Source organism: Mauremys reevesii, linkage group 2, assembly GCF_016161935.1.
Source record: "Mauremys reevesii isolate NIE-2019 linkage group 2, ASM1616193v1, whole genome shotgun sequence".
In the NCBI taxonomy this organism is placed as follows: domain Eukaryota; kingdom Metazoa; phylum Chordata; order Testudines; family Geoemydidae; genus Mauremys; species Mauremys reevesii.
In genome coordinates, this window is record NC_052624.1 from 240620294 (window position 1) to 240639779 (window position 19486).

Consider the following 19486-nt stretch of genomic DNA (forward strand, 5'->3'; position numbering starts at 1 on the left):
GGCTCCTAAGCAAAGTAAGCTGTCATGGGATAAAGAGGGAAGGTCCTCTCATGGATTGGTAACTGATTAAAAGATAAGAAACAAAGGGTAGGAATATATGGTCAGTTTTCAGAATGGAGAGAAGTAAATAGTGGTGTCCCCCAGGGATCTGTACTGGGACCAGTCCTATTCAATATATTCATAAATGATTTGGAAAAAGGGGTAAACAGTGAGGTAGCAAAATTTACAGATGATACAAAACTACTCAAGATAGTTAAGTCCCAGGCAGACTGCGAAGATCTACAAAAGGATCTCTCAAAACTAGATAACTGGGCAGCAAAATGGCAGATGAAATTCAGTGTTGATAAATGCAAAGTAATGCACATTGGAAAACGTAATTCCAACTATACATATAAAATGATGGGGTCTAAATTAGCTGTTACCTCTGAAGAAAGAGATCTTGGAGCTATTGTGGATAGTTCTCTGAAGACATGAACTCAATGTGCAGTGGCAGTCAAAAAAGCGAACAGAATGTTGGGAATCATTAAGAAAGGGATAGATAATAAGACAGAAAATATCATATTGCCTCTATATAAATCCATGGTATGCCCACATCTTATATACTGTCTGCAGATGTGGTCACCCCATCTCAAAAAAGATATATTGGAAAAGGTTCAGAAACAGGCAACAAAAATGCTTAGGGGTATGGAACGGCTTAATAGGGGAGAAATTAAGAGGAGAGATTAATAAAACTGGGACTTTTCAGCTTGGAAAAGAGGTGACTAAGGGGGAATATGATTGAGGTCTATAAAATTATGAATGGTGTGGAAAAAGGAAATAAGAAAGTGTTGTTTATTCCGTCTCATAACAGAAGAACCAGGGGTCACCAAAATAAATTAATAGGCAGCAGGTTTAAAACAAACAAAAGGAAGAATTTCTTAGCACAATGCACAGTCAACCTGTGGAACTCCTTGCCAGAGGATGTTGTGAAGACCAAGATTATAACAGGGTTCAAGAAAGAACTAGCTAAATTAATGGAGGATAGGTCCATCAATGGCTATTAGCCTAGATGGATAGGGATGGTGTTCCTGGCCTGTGTTTGCCAGAAGCTGGGAATGCGCGACAGGGAATGGATCACTTGATAATTACCTGTTCTGTTCATTCCCTGTTGGGCACGTGGCTTTGGCCACTGTCAGAAGACAGGATACTGGGCTAGATGGATCTTTGGTCTGACCAAGTATGGCCATTCTTATATCTTATGAAGTGAATGGTTGTTTTTAACTGCAGAGTATAGGAAATGTTGATGAACATGAACATATGGGAAATTGGAAAAAAAAAACCCTCCTTAAGATGTATGGGATATGAAAAATCTAGGTGGGTAACTTCTTGGATTCTTGCTCCTAATTAGATTCTGAACTCTGCTGCTTGTTGCCATTGGAAGCCTGATGCTTTCTCCCTAGAGCAGGCAAGAGAGAAGCAGATTTTGCATGACAAAATCCAAAGCGGGAGTCTTTCCTTGAGTCTGAATCCAAAAATAGTCCAGTGTAAGTTTATGCAGTGAGAGAAACATTCCTGAATCTGTCAACATTCACCACTCACCACAGAACCCGCCTCCTCCCTGCCCCCCCTCCCCCCCATTTCTGTTTTATTTCCAGTGGCCGTTCCAAGAAAATATGAACAACCTGCCTGGAGACACAATAGCTAAAGAGCTCTTTCTTGTCAGGTTTCAGAGTAGCAGCCATGTTAGTCTGTATCCGCAAAAAGAACAGGAGTACTTGTGGCACCTTAGAGACTAACACATTTATTTGAGCATAAGCTTTTGTGGGCTGCAGCCCACTTCATCGGATGCATGCAGTGGAAAATACAGTAGGAAGACACACACAGACACAGACACAGACACAGACACACACAGACACAGAGAGAATATGAAACACTGGGTGTTACCATACACACACTAATGAGAGTGATCAGTTAAGGTGAGCTATTACCAGCAGGAGAGAAAACAACTTTTTGTAGTGGTAATCAAAATGCTCTATTAGCAGAAAACAGCTTTTTGTAGTGGTAATCAAAATGGTCTATTTGCAGCAGTTGACCATTTTGATTACCACTACAAAAAGTTGTTTTCTCTCCTGCTGGTAATAGCTTACCTTAACTGATCACTCTCATTAGTGTGTGTATGGTAACACCCAGTGTTTCATATTCTGTGTGTGTGTGTGTGTGTGTGTGTGATTGATATATATATCAATCACACACACACACACACACACACACACACACACACACACACACACAATGTTCCTACTGTATTTTCCACTGCATGCATCCGATGAAGTGGGCTGTAGCCCACAAAAGCTTATGCTCAAATAAATGTGTTAGTCTCTAAGGTGTCACAAGTACTCCTGTTCTTTCTTGTCAGAAACCAAGCTTTTGTGGAGAGGTCTCCCAAGTTGAAACAAAGTACCTGAGTCTAAGTGATCATCTGAGACCAGATGCTCCTCCTCATAGGATCAGTTTTGACCATTTGCAACAAAATTGAGACCCATATTGTTCTAGGTCAGTGTGGAGATTTTAGGATAAAACCTTTTTCTTCTGAGCTGTACCAGCACTCTTGTTTCCAGAGGACTTGGAGGAAAGGCGTAAAGACTCCTCCTTCACCAGTGGCTAGAGAAGGCATCCCTTGCTCATATGATCAGTTCTCAGAGCCATAAACAAAAACCAACAGACCCCTTTGTATGTTGCTGGTGAACTAGGCTAGTGGTCACTACTGGAGAAAGATGTGATCTGTGCCTCACTGATCTAAAGATCTAACTGATGAAAATATATCATAAGTTGGCCAAGTCTTTCTCTTATTGTTCTTTCTGGCCAGGTACATGGTAAGTAGAAATGTCATGTGGGACAGATGATTCCGGACAGAAAAGGCAGTATTTGGAGCCATGCTGCTTGTTTAAAGAAAACATGGTGGCCTGATGTCTGTCTGAACCACAGTCACTCTTCAGGATGTTAGGGCTCTGAAAGTTTTTGATACCTATAGCACTGCCAGGGAATGGTAATCTGAATTGGGCTAGTTACAAGGGTATAGGAAACTTCCTTTGCACATGCACTGGATTATGTGCCACCGATTATGGAGAAATCAAGTTTGAATCCTTCATTGTTACAGGATGACTGGCCCCTTTAAGTAAAGCAGGTCTGGCGTCCCTGTGCCAGAACAAGGGCTCCGAGTTTGGCCAATTAAATGGGTGGGGCAACACCTGGGGCTATAAAGGATGAGGGAGAATTAGAGAGGGGAGAGGTCTCTGAAGAAATCTGTAGGAGGTCTCAGGCTGGAGGGGATGAAAGCAGGAAATTAGCAGTTAATTGTCTGGTGATTTCCCAGATAGAGCTGAAGGCCAGAGTGGGCTGAAGGCAGGAGCAGCAAAGGGGTTTACCCACTGATATCTCCATGCTGGAGAGCTGGAACCAGAGGAACATAAGGCTGAGGGCCAGGGAACAGTAGTAGGGCCTACCTGCTGGCCAGTCTGAGATGAGAAGTTAATAGAACAGGGAGAGTAATGAATACTCCTGTGATGAGAATGAATTTCCAGCAGAGAGGCGGGGTGGAGTTATGGCTGGGAAGAGTGGGATTGAACTCCAGCAGGAAGAGCTGGGTACCTGTTCTGGGAGAAGGAGGGGAGAGAATCAAAGAAAAGACCAGGTGTAGTGAAAGATGCTGGAGTGTGGTATGTTACATCAATGGATTAGATGTCATGGATTTTTAAGGACTATATCCATAGAGGTTATAAATGTATTGTTTTGGGGACTTTTGTTACTTAATGTTTGCGCTACATTTTTTGTAATAAACCAGCCCCAAGGAGGAGTGTTGAGGGAATAAAGCTTTTTTTGTGGAGTCGTTAGGGGCTTGAGAGGGGAGAAGTAGGACAGCATCACCCTGGGCACTAGGGTGCCTAGCCATGAGGGGGCATTTGGAGATGAGAGAGAATTGTTCTCTCATAAAATATTGGACATGTCCAGTGTCATTAAAAGTTGGATGGAAGAAATTTGAAAGTTCATCACTATCCTGTGCATTGTCCCCTAGATTGCTGTGTCAGAGACCACAGGGAGAAAATGACCCATGTGTGATGTGAAAGTCCATGTATTGCTTCTACTGGGATTCAGTCCGAGATTGTCTCATGTAGAGATGTACTGTGAATACAGCTGTGGCCACAGGCCCAAGATTCCTATTCAGTCCAGGAGAAATACTGAAGTGAGAAGCTCAGATGCCTGGTTACCCCCAAGCTGCTGCGAAGGGAGAGTATGTTGAGATTTGAATCAGGATGCTGTTTCTGGACCTTATTTAGATGCTTAACTACTATGAAGAGGGCATTGGGGAAAGGGACCTGTGTCTCAATGCCCTGGCTTCTGTTAGCATGTGGGATAGGAGGAGGAAAATAAGATTTTTACTACTCTATTCAGTTCCCATCCTCATCTGTTGTCAGTCAAAGCTATAAGCAGCAGGGCCATTCAGATGGTACTGTCTGCAGACTCAGGAAAACACTGTTGTTGTATATTGTATGTACCTATAAAGGCTAGATACTTTAAATTTAAAAGTTTGCACAAATTGATATTTAGGCCCACTTCACCAGCTGAATTCCTACTTACAAGTTGATTCTTCAAGCCATGAATTTCATGACTGATTTTCTGGCTCTCCTGCTAGTAGTTAACTTTTATTAATTACCCCCTTTAGATCTGAAAACTTACTTCTAAATCCTCCAGACTTTTTTTGTGTTGTGTTGAGTCCTGGACACCTGTATTCAAGATTATTTTAAATATAATTACCATTTTTATTATTGGTAATTTTCATAGCTAAGGTTCCCCAGGTGTTTCTGTTAAGAAGGGACATTTTTGAATGCTTATAAATTTCCCAGTTTTATCTTTTCAGTTGAAAATTGGTATGATTACTTTGGAGTCAAAGTATGATTTTTTTTCATAAAATGTCATCAAATAGTTGATCCATTATTTGCTAGCATGGAAGGAGTGAAAAAAGTGCAGTGTGTGTGTGAGAGAGAGAGAGAGAGAGAAAAGACTTGGCACCTTAGGTGGAGACAGAAAAGTGCCAGCAACTTAGAATCTTACTTGATTTAATTACATGATATATGTTTTTTAAAACTTCATGGCATGTACACTGGCTTATATCTGATAAAATTCTCTGTTTTATTAGTAATGCACATGCATTCAAGTATAAACTGAGATGATGTGCGTAGATACATAATGATGAAGAGTAGGGTTCAGAAAGAGTTCTGGCTCTTTGCATGGTATAGATGAAGGTGGATATGGCTTCTTTACATACAGCAGGTGAGCATACATTTGGAGGAAGCAAAGCCTTTCACAACACATCATAGAACAATTGTGGTAAATGAGGCAGGTGCACAGTGGGTTTAAAATGTTTATGTAAGTTCATTTTTTGTTTTAAAAGTAAACCTGTTTAATTTTACATTGGAAAATGATTTACTATAACAAGATATGCTGAGGCCTAAACTAACTATAATATATGCAAATAATTTAAATTTAAAAAAACCCGTCATCAATAACTCCCTCCGTCAAATTTGAATGAGTTAAAAGGTGCAGCTTTTTTAATTATATAGACCAGAGGTGTGGGACATTTAATTTGAGATCAATTCAAGCTTTTATAAATGTCACAATATATTGTACTAGCTACATTGTTTTCAGTCTTATAGTGGAAAATTTTGTGTCCATGGACTAAAAAGAACTTGCCTGTTTTTAAACTTTTAGAATAACTTTATGCTTTTTACATTTTTGATAAAAGCTTTTCAGCATGCGTAGATCATATCTGCCCCACAAGCAGTCTCCAGGAATTTAATTTGGTATGTCAGACTTAATTGTGTATACAAAATTGCTTGAGATTTGAGGGACAAAAACGGTGGTTAGGTGTTTTGAAGCAGTAATTTCACTCATTCTCTCTCCCACTCCCCCAGCCTCCCAATGTCTGCAGTATTTGTATTCCCAAAGTCCAATGTATTCTTTGCTATAGAATTGTGTCCAGAATCTTGGCATTCATTTTTTAAAAAATGTCTAATCCTTATGGTTGCAAAGATAACCTTGAAAATGTGAACTGTGTGTAACTAATACCCATTTGAGTCTGTAAACAGCCTGAAACAATAGTTCTGAGAAGGGTAAATTGCCTAGGTCACCTCACACAAGGCTTTAGGGACTCCATGATTCTGCAGCAATGGTATATTTGGTATTTTTCCCAAGATAACACAGAATTCAGCATTTTTCTTGCACACTTCATTATTTCATTGCAGCAGTGTGCCCAACACTTTGTTTTATCTAGGTGCCTGGAGCTGCTGCATACTCTGGACCTTTCTTCACAAGGGGAAATTAATTGAATTGCAGTGAATTCTCTCTTCACTGTTCTGTAGAATAAGGCAAAGGTACGTGGAGAGGGAGCAAGTGCTAGAGTACTGGAACCAGAAGTGCAGGCTGGGCAGGCAGGCTGCTTAGGGAATAGAGCAGCAGCTGAGGCTTGAGGCTTGCTTCCCTGGCATGTACAACGTAGGAGATGGAGATACTAAACTGAAGTTCCAAGTTAAAGTCATAACTTCTGATCCACGCTGAGTTGGGTCATCTGGAGAATGCAGTGGACAAAATACTTAATCAGAAATAGTTGCTGAAAGCCTTTGACAAATTGTACGTAAATTAATATTTTAAACTGATCCATAGTATTGTGTGTTTGGGGGTGGGATGGCTAGAAAATGAAGAGTATTTCATAGAACTACAATAAATTAACAGTGCTGGAGAATTTAGGAGTTCTTACCAGAATATAGAGTTGCTTGCCACAGAATTTGATCTCTCTGTCCTGCAGACTTCACAGGACCCTGTCTATATCTTATCTCTTTGCTCCTATGTAAATGTCTTACATGTTGTTGTTTGTTATACCTGTTCAGGTTACAAACAAACATAAATTAATTACATATGCACATATCCAAGTTTTGGCAGTTACATTTTAAATTATATATTTTCATGACTAAACCCTAGGACATGGAGTCAGAGCTGTGTTCTTTTTCTGGCTCTTCTGCAGACAAGTTATTTGTCTTGTTTCCAGACACTACTGTAACATCTCATCAGAGAGTAGGACCTCATTGTTTTAGGCACTGAACAAACTGGAAGAGACAGTCCCTGCACCAAAGTACTTACCATCTAAATAGAAAGAGACAGTCTAATTTCTTTCAACCTAACTTCGTTCTTTAAAAGGTCAATTGACCTAGTGGATTGGGGGAAGAAGTAGACATGTATCTTGACTTCAGAAAGGCTTTTGACATGGTCCTACATGACGTTCTCAAATGAGGGAATCTTAGTCTAGTTCAAATGATTGTAAGGTGGGTGCATAACTGGTGAATAAACATACTTAGAATAATTATTAAGAGTTAGCTGTCAAACTGGGCACATATATCAAGTGGAGTCCAGCAGGAACTAAATATTTTCATTAATTACTTGAATGATGGAGTGGAGAGTATGCTTATAACATTTGCAGATGACATCAGGCTGAGGGGTTGCAAGCACTTTGAGGACAGAATTAGAATTTAGAATGATCTTGATAAACTGAATAATTGGTATGAAATCAATATGGTGACATTCAGTAAAGACACCTGCGAAGTAGGAAAAGATGGAAAAATCACAAACACAATGGGAAATGACTGGGCAGTAGTACTGCAGAAAAGGATCTTGGAAATTACTATAATGGAGCACAAATTGAAACAGCACAGCGGGGTGCTGTTGTGAAAACGGCAGGTGTCATTCTGGGATGTATTAACAGGATTGTTGTATGTAAGACATGGGATGTAATTGTTCCATTCTACTCAGCACTAGTGAAGCCTCAGCTGGAGTAATGTGTCCAGTTTTGGATACCACACTTAAAGATGTGGACAAATTAGTCAGAGTCCAGAGGAGAGCAACAAAAATGGTAAGAGTTTTAGGAAACTTAACCACCGAGGAGAGGTTGAAAGAATTGGGCATGTTTCATCTACAGAAAAGAAGGTTGAGGGAGGGTTTAATAAGTCTTCAAATACATAAAAGGTTGGTATAAAGAGGACGGTGATTAGTTGTTCTTCATGTCCACTGAGAGTTGGACAAGAAGTAATCAGCTTAGTTTGCCACAGGGAAACTTTAGGATAGAAAGTATTTCCTAATATCGAACTTTAAGGATAGATGAGCATTGCAACAAGTTACTTAGCCCTGGTCTACACTGGGTGGTGGGGCTTGATCTAAGTTTTGCAACTTCAACTACGTGAATAACGTAGATTAAGTCGACATACTTAGATCGACTTACTGTGGTGTCTTTATGGTGAGTTAACTGCTGCCGCTCCCCCATCGACTCTGCCTGCGCCTCTTGCAGCGCTGGAGTACAGGAGTTGATGGGAGAACTCTTGGGAGTTGATTTATTGTCAGGTCTAGACACGATAAATTGATCCCTGCTGGATCGATGACTGCCTGCCGATCTGGGGGTAGTGTAGACATACCCTTGGAGGCTGTGAAATCCCTGTAATTGGAGGTTTTTAATAACACATTGGATAAACACTTGACAGGGATGTTCTAGGTATAGTTAATCCTGCCTTATCTTGGGCAGGATTAGATGACCTTTTTGCAGTCCCTTCCAGACCTATGTTTTTCTATTATTCTATGAGTCTTCTACTTTACTTTCTCCATCTATAAAATGAAGGTGATACTTCCCTAATTCAGATGGGTATTCTGAAGCTACTTCATTTAACATTTGTAAAGTGCTTTGAGGTCCTTAGCTAGAAGGCACAATAGAAATGTAAAACCATTACTTTAATTTGGTTATACAATAATGTATCATGTTCTGGTATACCTCAGTGACAGAAAGAAACTCACTGTTTTAGTTTCTCAGTTTATTTTAGTTTATACTTGTGGACAACATGTGAAGTTGGATATTTTTAAGTAAACTAAATGGGTACGTGTATAGACATATTTATCTTTTTCTTTTTTATAGGCTAAAGCAGTAGCTTCTGACATGGCCACAGCCTCACCAAGATCTGATACCAGTAACAACCATAATGGAAGATTACAGATGCAAGTAACTAGTAAGTAATAATCTGTGTATTACATATATTAATATGTGGCCATTAAGTCCAGAAAGTATTCTTTTTCACAGTAAACAATCCTTTGTAGCATAAAAACTATGTAACCTTTATTGATATAGACTGAGGGCAGTATCAGAAAATATTATACCATGTCACTCAAACTTACTTTTACTTACTACTAATGTATAAATATTTTGGAAATAATACACATTCGTTTCACAAGACATTTAAAAAGAAAATCGTGGATAAAAAGAAAAGCATAAACTATTGTAGCATAAATCAGGATATTTTGATTATTTTTAGCAGGGTTTGTTTACATACTTGTAATGTTCAAAGTGTGCTGTCTTTTTGTGTGGTCAGCAAAAATGAAATGATACAGAGATTTGCAATTTTGTAGTTTCCTGAGAGAGTGCTTTTTATATGGATTAGATGTTCTTTTTGAGGTGGGTGAATAGCTATTGTTTGGCTTGTCTTCCTTTGTTTTTTTTTTGTTTATGTGAAGCATAATTTTACGCTCATTCCAGGTTTGTGGCCACTCAAAGAAACAATGTGCCATATTTTGTATCCACTCTTAGCTAGTTTTAATGGTTCAGGTTTGCTTTAGAAGGGAATGTTTTATGCACATTTTAGAATGAGTGTTGCATTGAGAAGGATTTAATCTTATTAACAAGTGTGTTCACTATGGTTTCTGCTATAGCAAATTGTCGTCCTTAAACCCTAATTTTGTTTGTTCCTAAAGTCTTCAATTTCTGCTGCTTTAAGAACATTTTTCAAAAAAAAATACAGGACACCTTAAATTACCTTTTGCTTCATATATTCTGCATTCCTTTTTATGGTTGCATTGATGAATAATTAGCTGTGAATTTTAGTCTGCAATTTGGCATTGATATAAATTATCTCCTTTTGAGTTTAAATTCATGTTTCTGAAAGATGAGGGGTGTTTTTTTTTGCCTCATGTACCTTTTTGTTTCAAATGTTCAGAAACACCTTAGTTAATTTAAAATTGGTTCTCATGCCTGATTTAAATCTTGAAATCTTCATCAAACATGATGTCTTTATGGGTTCTGTCCTTTTTTACTGAATTTGCTTTTAATTGTTTAACATTTCTGGTATGTATCTGTAGATTATAGGACATCAAAAATTAAGTGTGGAGTCAATAGCAGAGTATCATGGATCTCTAAGTATAGAGTTCATTATTATTAGTCTCTAGTGTGACATAAAGTACTGACAAACTTAGCTAAATCTTCAGGATGGAGCTTCACAATAGAAGTGGTTAATGCTTCAATAGTTAAACTGGGTGAAACATGAGAATTTACTAACTTCTTTTAATCTTATGCTTGCTTGTTGCAGTTCTTTCTTTGTAAAATAATGTGTCTGGATTTTGTTTTGCACTTACGTCACATTGAGCTGCATTTAAAAAAAAATTGGCTTTTTTTTAGCAGTAGAATTAAGGAAGTTACTGATTCCCTGTTCTGTTAAAATGGGCCATTTGCTTTTAGACAAGATATAAGGACATGGAAGTATGAGTACTAACATTAGATGAACTGTTTGGTTTGATACATTTATTTGTGAACATAGACCATACTAATTTTGGCCTCAGAAATCAAAACTAAAAATATAAATAATCTTTTTAAAAGTATGTGTATGTGTATACTAATATTCCTCCACACAAACTTTTCTGTGTAAGAAGTAGGCCATGTCTGCAGTACAAGTGCTACAGTGGCGCACTACAGTGACATAACTATGCTACTGTAGCACACACTTTTTACAGCAACAGAAGGGGTTTTTCCATCGTTGTAGAAACTCCACCTCCCCAAATGATGCCATAAGATGTGGCTTCTACCCTGGGAGTTAGGTCAACACAGCTACAGCGGTCAGGGAATTTGACCTAACTTTTAAGTGCAGACCAGGTCTTAAGGCTATCAAGTTCTCTTCCATCACTCATTTATTAAAGGTTTGGGGAAATCACTAATTGAAGTAACTTACCACTCACTGCAATTCACGTATTAACACTTAAATATTGCACAGCACTACTTCAGTCTCAGTATGCAAACACATAGTACACACATCCAATTCTTCACATTCATGCTCAAACGAAATGCCTCAGTTCTTATCTCAACCAGATGAACATGGAGATGTGTGTAATGTGCTGTTTGTGTGTGACTTTGGAATTTAGTATATGAATTGTGTTTCTCTTTTACACTGAAAGTGTGTAATGGTGCTGTGTAGTCTTTGAGTGTGTGGGTATAAGGAAGTTAAGGTGTAAAAGCCATAAGAACTGTGATTATTGCAGATATTAATACTCCCTTATCTGGTGTTTACTCTGACTTTTAATAAGTGAGTTGGTGGGAAGTGCATTTGAGCAATCCTAACCCTTACACAGCCACGTTTTGAATGGGGAAATTCACTTTTTTTTTAAATGGGTGTGGTGTTAATTGTGAGGCAGTAGGTTTTGTTTTCTGGGGGACATAGAGTTGGGCGGGATAGAAAGGGTTGTTGCATGCTGGTGGGAATAGTGTAAATATGGAATAGTCTGATTTTGGATGGGGCGACACTCTATGGTGGGAAGTGTGTGTCTTGGGCGAGAAGAATATTTTGTGTTGAGTAGGCTTTGGGGAAGAGGCTGTGGGGGGCATGGAGTTAGATTATTTGTATTGGGTTTGTTACTTGTAACATATATCATATAGTTATTAATTGAGCAAACATTCCAGACATTGCTCCTAATTTTTAGGCATTAAACAGTGGAGTTAGCAATAGATAGGGAATCTTGTAAATACGTCTTATCCAATTTATGGATCCCAGAATTTGCTGTAGTAAGACTGGTTTATCAGTTTTTCCACTGTGACGGAGAGCCTGAGAACTCATCTTCCAAAAAAAGTTTTTTGCCTATCTATCTCTTCCAAAAATCTCCCCCCAAAAAAACTGTAAAGAGGCAATATGCAGGGTTGAATATATGCTATTATGGGGCCTTGTTCCTGGATTACGGTAACCATTAATACTGAAAACATATTTTTTCCTGATAATCAGCATCAATCACTCCCTGAACTACCATAATTCCTTGTTTACTTGCTGGAATTAAAACAATTTCCTGCTGGTTTATTACCTTGTCTTATAGCCTAAGTCTTTCAATCTTGTGGAGCCATAATGTAGCCATTTCCAATTCCTTCTAAGATGCCTGCCACGAAATTAGACCTAATGCCTGGGCTGATCAGTTCCTTTATCTATCTTTTGCCAATCTTCTTGCTGCAGGCAATATATCATGGTGAAGAGACTAGAGACGCTATGAGAGATTAGACGAGCTGCTATTGCCTGTGCTATGTTAAAAAAAATATAAGCATTGCTTTACCTTAAGCCAGGAGTAAATGTAATAAACACGTGTGTGGTTTGCCAGCACAGCATGTTTCACTACAGGTTTGGAGTGGGGAGAGCAACTGTGGGGAGAAATGTGGAGGAAGCTGGTTGTATGCAGAATTATGGTGGGGGAAACTGCAGTGAGGAGGATGAGATGGTGATTATAGCATTGTGATATTTATTTGCAGGATATTGAGGCCTAACATAGCAAATAAAAAAGCTTATTTTACTGGACTCAGGTGTGATCTACTCAGGACCGTAATTTAGTCTAATTTGAAAAGTTGCTAGCTTCTGAATTTGTGACATTGCTATAGAACATCATCTCCAATTAATTTAATACATAGAGCATCAGATGATTTGGAGATCTAAACTTTCTTCTTTGTTTGATTTTTTTTTTTTCCCGTATAGATTCTATTCTTGGTGCATGAACTTACGATCAGAATATTTTGGCCAACAGTGTCTGTTGGAACTGTCTCTGTGTCCCAAGTGCCCTCATACTTCCAATGGTGATAAAAATCAATCTTTTTAAAAATTGATTTTATTTTAAATTTAAATTAAATTCTTTTTTTCTTTTCAAGAAATAAACCTCTTTTTTTTAAAATTAAATTTGAATTGACAACCTCTCTTAAGGCCTAAATTTATAATCTCTTAAAATCATTTACATTAAATAAAAATAATCAAACGGTACATGTTTTCTGACAAAATTTTAAAGAAATTCAAATCACTGAACTGGTGGAAGTCACTAAGGGCTAAGCACCTGGAACCAGAAGAAAGCATCCAGTTCTTCTTTGAGAAGCGTCTCTGGGTGCTCCACTTGAGGTGAATGTGTGTCCCTGCGCCTTTGATTGGAGAATTTCAGCTGCAGTGGTTTTCTGGGTCGTGCATACACTCTCCCCATCTCGTGCTGTTGGCGCCTATCTAGGGCCATGCGACCAGACTCCCCTCAGTTCCTTCTCCACCATCCTCAGCCTGAGACAGAGCTCCCCGCAGTATTCTTTAGGATTAGAATAGTCTTCAGTACGCTAGTTAGATTTAGTTATCTCTTTCTCCCCTTTTCCCTTTCCTTTCCTTCAAGTTTGAATACCCCTTAGGGCTGAACCACTACAGTTTGGGTCATGCCCAGTTCACCAGGCTTTGTGCTGTCTTTCCTGCTGGGAGGTGATCCTGGTCTCTGACGGACACTCTCAGTGCATCTGGTGCCTAGTTGTGGGACACGTCTCACAAAAGTGCTCTCATTGCAGCCACTTAAAGGGTTGCACCAGGAAGGACAGAGCCCTGCGTCTTAAACTTATCCCAATGGAGAAGTCCCTGTTCCTGGCATCCAATCCCCAACAGCAGACCCTCTCTGGACAATGGTCTCCTAAAACTCCTTCTGAAAGGCAGTTTTCACCCTTTTCACAGAGGAAGGTTCACTCCCCTCTTAAAGAGCCACCGAAAAAGAAACTATCTCCGGCTCATTCTATATCCTCGGTACCGACCACACCACAACTGAGTACATATGAGGCACCGGGATCCTCTGGTACCGCATGTACTGTGAAAGCCAGTGGCCCCAAGCAGGCAGACTCGGAGTCGAGAGAGAAACAGAAGCCTATCTCCTCTGTCATGGCACCAATGGAGCCGCTTAAAGATGAGGCACTGCTCCACTCTCCACAAGCTATGGTGCCACCTTCAGCACCCATAGCGCAGAGTGCTCCCATGTCAGCCATCCTCTTTTATTTATACTGTGTCAAAACATTTAGAAACAGCATTTCAAATTCAAATTTGGCCAATTTTTAACACCCCCTCCCCCCCTCCACCACCCCCCCCCAAAGATGGAAAACACTTGAAAATGGCCTGAATGAACCAAAATGCTGACAAATTTTGTTTTGGACTGACCTGAAACATCTGGGTAAATTTATTCCATCCCCACCCCAAATTTTTCAATTTGATGAAAAATTTTGAAACCTAGTCCCCCTCCGCCCCCACTGGATTTTGTGGTTCAGTCCCTCAAGTAAAAAAAATCAATTATTTTCTCAGTTCTACTTACCACTATTAGTCTTCTGGTTAAAAGGAAAAATATCAAAATTATTCAGCCTCAAAATGTCTTAATAAGTAGGCTCATTGTATATGGTTCTCTATTTAATTATGCAAATATTAGACCTAGCAAACCCAAATACACCTCAGCTTGTACTGTTATGAAAGCACAATATATACACCATGACATGGAAGGCTTTTAGCAATCACACAAGATCCTGTATCAAGCAATGGGGGAGGACTGGATTCAAGATGCCTCTGAAAAAGTTTCTCACTGCAGCATCTCCAAGACAATGCCGATAAGAGAACTGCTGAAAAAAGAACAGAACAATAATAAGAGTTAGGGAAAATCGAATTCAAATAGTGGGAGAGAATATGCTCCCTTCCCTCTCTCAGATTAGAAAGGAAAGGAAAGGTCTTTACATAAAGGCTGGTAGGGTGGGGCATTTCAGACCTTCATCGTGGGAATCCTCTTCTATAATAGAAGAACCTGGTAAAATTTAAGGATTATTCACTATGCTAGAAGAAGTTTAGAAAATAGTATTTATGCTACTGATGGCAACAGAGTTCTGGTGACATATAAGAAGTTTCCTAAATAAGTAACTATAATACTTGTGAGCATGCAGACTTTAAATTCCTGTATTTGGGGTGTTTACACATACTGTTGCCAAAATACAACCTTAGATGCCTAGAAAACAGATTTTGAGTAGGAAGTTTGAATATCTGAGAGAGGGACAGATCTAGGAAAAAAAAGGCAAAATATTTTGGTAATTATTCTAAAGAAAAAGTTTATTCCTGGCTGTGGATAAAAAATAATTCTCATTCTGGGGGTTCTACAAGTGCACAAAATTGCTGCCAAAGACTCATTAGGTAGATATAACCCAAGGATGGATATTAGGTGCCAAAACCAACCCTGCTTCAGATAACTGAGGATATTACAGAGCACAAAAATCTACAGATATTAGATATTACAGAGCACAAAAATCATGCTAGTGGACATGCTTTTATACATGAGATCAAATTTTATCCCAGCAGACTTGAAATTAAATGTCTTCTAAGATTTTTTTTTATAAATATCCAAATTGGTCTCCACCAATTTAAAGACAAATTATAAAAATGAATTTGCTAGTACTCTGCTATTGATCAGATGAACCTTCTGTGAAAAAACCTCCACAGAAGGAAGAGTTCTCTTGACTTAAACATATGAGTTTGAAAAACAACTCAAACTTACTTCTGTTAATGCAGGAATTAGAATTCTTATCTATGTGTATGTTCTTCATATAAATCTTTCATATTGCTCTGCTCTATACTACAGACTATGCAAACAGGATTATGGACAGCAACATATGAAAAAGTCTGTGTTTAATGACCAACTGCATTCACATGAAAATACGATTGATTTATTTTTCTGGGATTTAAATCCCTACCCAAACCCCTTAATGCCACAGAAATCACATTTCCATCAATAAAGCAGCATTAAGACAGAGATCCCAAGTGTAGACATGGGTCAGGCACAAGCCACTTTTGCAGCTCCTCTACATCGAGCTCTTTTTCTGTGGTTGCTAGCAAGGAACCCTTGCTGGTCTTCCCTTCTTTTTTCAGGGCATTTTCAAGAGTATGTTACTGACACTCAAGCTATTTTGGCCCCACGGCCACTGGGAGCTACGAGCAGCCATACCTGCGGACGCTCAGGTAATCAAAGCATCAGGGCTTTGGAGTGGAGCCTGGAGCGCGGAGCAGCTCTAGAGCAGTGGGGCTGCAGGTTTTTGCCTAGAGCTGTAGCAGAGCCAGAGCACAGCTCCAAAGCCCTTCAAAGCGTGTCGTGGCCCGCCAGAGGCTTACCCTGAACAAGCCTCGAAGCAAGTTTGGAAACCCCTGCCCTAGAGGGATCTCTAGGGAATCAGTGACTTGTTTTAAACCTGTTGCCTATTAATTTCATTTGGTGACTTCTGGTCCTGGTGATTTATTACTGTCAAATATATCAATCTGTTCCAAAACCTTGTCTATTGCTACATCAGTCTGGGACTGTTACTCAGATTTGTCACCTACAAAGAACGTCTCATGGAAGGGAGATTCCCACATATCATCTGCAGTGAAGACTGATGTAAAGAATTCTGTGATCTGTGTTATACAGGAGGTCAAATTAGATGATCCAATCCCTGATAGGACCATTGTGAATCTATGAAAGGAGCCTAAATTAAAGGAAAGCTTGTTAAAATACAGATATAGTCATAATATGCCAGTGTTGCAGTTCCCACTTTAAAATGGCAAAAAATATGTGCAAAAGTGAAAGGGCTACTGAGGCTCTCTGTACAGGTAAAAATATAATTTACAGAATTTTCAGAAGAAAATATCTTCCCTAGGTTTATTTTTCTAGTGATTCAAGTCTCACAGTTTGTAGTGTCAGGCAACATTTCCCCTTATGATATAAGCAAACATGGGAATAAGGGTAGAATTATCAAAGGAAACTGAAGGGATTAAGTCTATGACTCTCATTTAAATTCAATTGAAGCTGGGTGCTTTAGCTCCCTTCGGACTCTTTGGAAAATCCCATCCTGAATATTCTGGTGGTAACTGAAACATGCTTCATAGAAATCTGGCGCACTTCATGGTTCTGTGATCCAGGAGTATCTCATGACAGGCCTTCTCTTATTTCCCTTTCCATCAGCTCCAGTCCAACTGCCTCTCACCATAGTGACAGGGAGCAGAGGAGTGTTATACAGTCCAACAGCTAAAAGTCCTCAACCCTTTTAGCTGAGGGTGGGTGTGGTTTGGAGGATCAGATGAGATATGGGTGGTGGAGGAGGAAGAGATCTGTAAAATACCTACAATTTGTCTGCAGGTACATGTAACTGTCTGGAACCTATAAGCCTACTGGACCCCAGGCCATCAGCTTATTTTTAAAAAAATGGTGTGTGGAAAATAACTTAAAATGTTGGCAGATTTGTTGATGGTTATAGGAAAATTAGAGGAAGGCACATTATTTTGTCTGAGTGAGGAAGTGACAGAGTAGCCTTCTGGAGAGGAACTTACACTAATGAACTGGGCATGGAGAGTAACCTCTTCATGCACTTGCTGTCTCTGAATTGCTGTGGATTTGAACTGCAGGCCTCTGCTCAGGATACCGGATATTTCCTCTCTACATACAGACTTTCTAGAGCAGCTGCAGAGCTGGTGAACATCTAAGAGATAACTTTTGATTTCTGCAGGCTGATTTAGGAGCTTCTCCTCAATAGGGAGAGGATGAGAAAGCAAACAACTTGTGACAGATGTGTAGTCACGTTGTTTAGTGCATTATTGGAAGGTGTTCAGCTATTACGATGAATAGTGTGGTATAAAAACCTATATAGAATAGAAGATTTCGGCTTCTCGGATTCCAGTAGGCCAGGTATTGACCAAGACTTGCTCCATGTAGTCGCAGCTTGCCCTGTGATAGAGTAGGATTCTGAAATGTGCGTAAGTTGTCTTAAAAATTTGTGATCCCCATGATCACACCTAATTTAAAGCCTGTATCGAACTTGCCCAGGTCAATTACTGATAAATGTTGTACTTAATAGTTTGCACTTAAAAGAAGAGTTGGAAGAGAAAGAAGGAAAGTAGAAAGGGTGGGGGAATGAACAAAGAAAAACCTAGAAGACTGATTTTTTTTCTCTCTGATAGTAGTTGCACAGGTTTGCTAATCATGTTGCAGAATGCCTATCTTGAAATTACCTACCTGTGGTTAAGGGATCATGCCTCAACTATCTTAGCTACATCTAGGATATCTTTGGAAATGATATTGCTGTTACCTAGCAAAATGAGTTTGCTCCTTGAAATATGATTATTGCCCTGGTAGAGGGGTGGGATACAATGACTTCAAGTCCTTTTTGTACTTCTGCGAAAGTGTCCTGTGGGTAGACTTTAAAGGGTTCATTTGGGGAGCCAGATTTGTTCAGCACTAAGCAGAGGTTGAAAAGATGAGGCGTCAGGTTGTTCTTTCATGCAATTTCTACTGAATCGATCCTTTAGATAGTAATTTTGTTGTTTTTCAGCAAGAAGTGTGCTCGAGTAATTATAAACAATCAATCTGTTTTTGTTTGTTAGTTTCTAGTGCCAAACTGAAAAGGAAAAAGAACTGGTTTGGAACAGCCATTTATACAGAATTAGCTGCAGATGGAGAAATCAAGAAAACAGCAAAATCAAATAGTTCTTCAAATCCAAAATGGGATGAACAGTTGACTGTGTAAGTAGAAAAGCTTTTTCTAGCTTTATAAAATATAATTTATTAATCAAACATTAGAGACAAAAATTTACCAAACTCTGCTGTCGGCTGCATACACACAACTTACTTTAACTTAATTGAAAGTTGAATTTTTCTAATGGCAATATTTGTCCTAAAATAACTGTTGTTGCTCCATGTGTATATGAGGTGTCTTGGCAAGATTATTTCTAAACAGGAGTGGGATATCTTTATATACACTTGATGCACGACTGTATATCTCTTGCACTATGGACTGTGTTCAGCTCAGTCCATGCTGTGTAGGAATGCTTACAAGATGTTGCTGACTGGATGCATCAGTAATCTTGTTCTCACCCATAGAAAAACAGAAATCCTGTTGGTGGACAGAGATAGTTTTGAGGAGAGTCATTCTTTCTTTGTATTTCCCTTTGAGAGGTAAAGTCAGAGGTGCGTCATCAAATTGAGACTCTTGGTATTGCTTTTGACCACAAACTTTTCATGGAAAGCCAATGATGCGGTATCTGCCATGTTATAGGGTGCAATTAAGATCAGTGAGTAGTGGTGTCATCACTTGTATTTCAACCCTGAATGTCCCAAAATGCCTCTGCTGCTTGTGGCTTACTGTCTGGGACATACACACAGCCCACACGCACTTCGTGTTCTGTATGCTGTACAGCTCTGATTCGACTAATTTGAATCCAACAGCCAGCCAGCAGTTATCACAGACACACTTCTGTCTTTATTAGTCCTGGTTAATGTTAGCAGGTGACCCCAACACAGCTCCAGTCCTGAACGTCCACAAACCTGTGTGCTGTGATATGTCCAGCCC

The 19486-nt window shown here is 39.2% G+C and overlaps 1 protein-coding gene across 5 annotated transcripts in view; it reads left to right on the forward strand.

The window, feature by feature from the left end:
• The window catches only part of WWP1 (WW domain containing E3 ubiquitin protein ligase 1), a 156940-nt gene that overhangs the window by 25837 nt on the left and 111617 nt on the right, over window positions 1-19486 (forward strand). The window contains exons 2-4 of one of the 5 annotated variants that reach the window (XM_039521645.1): window positions 6308-6407; window positions 8984-9074; window positions 18522-18660. In XM_039521645.1, coding sequence (XP_039377579.1) covers window positions 9005-9074; window positions 18522-18660 — 209 coding nt within the window. In that variant the 5' untranslated portion in view covers window positions 6308-6407; window positions 8984-9004. Of the gene's footprint in view, window positions 1-4136; window positions 4268-6307; window positions 6408-8983; window positions 9075-18521; window positions 18661-19486 lie in introns of those variants that run through there. The other 4 variants (XM_039521642.1, XM_039521641.1, XM_039521643.1 and 1 more) reach the window with 4 other exon arrangements.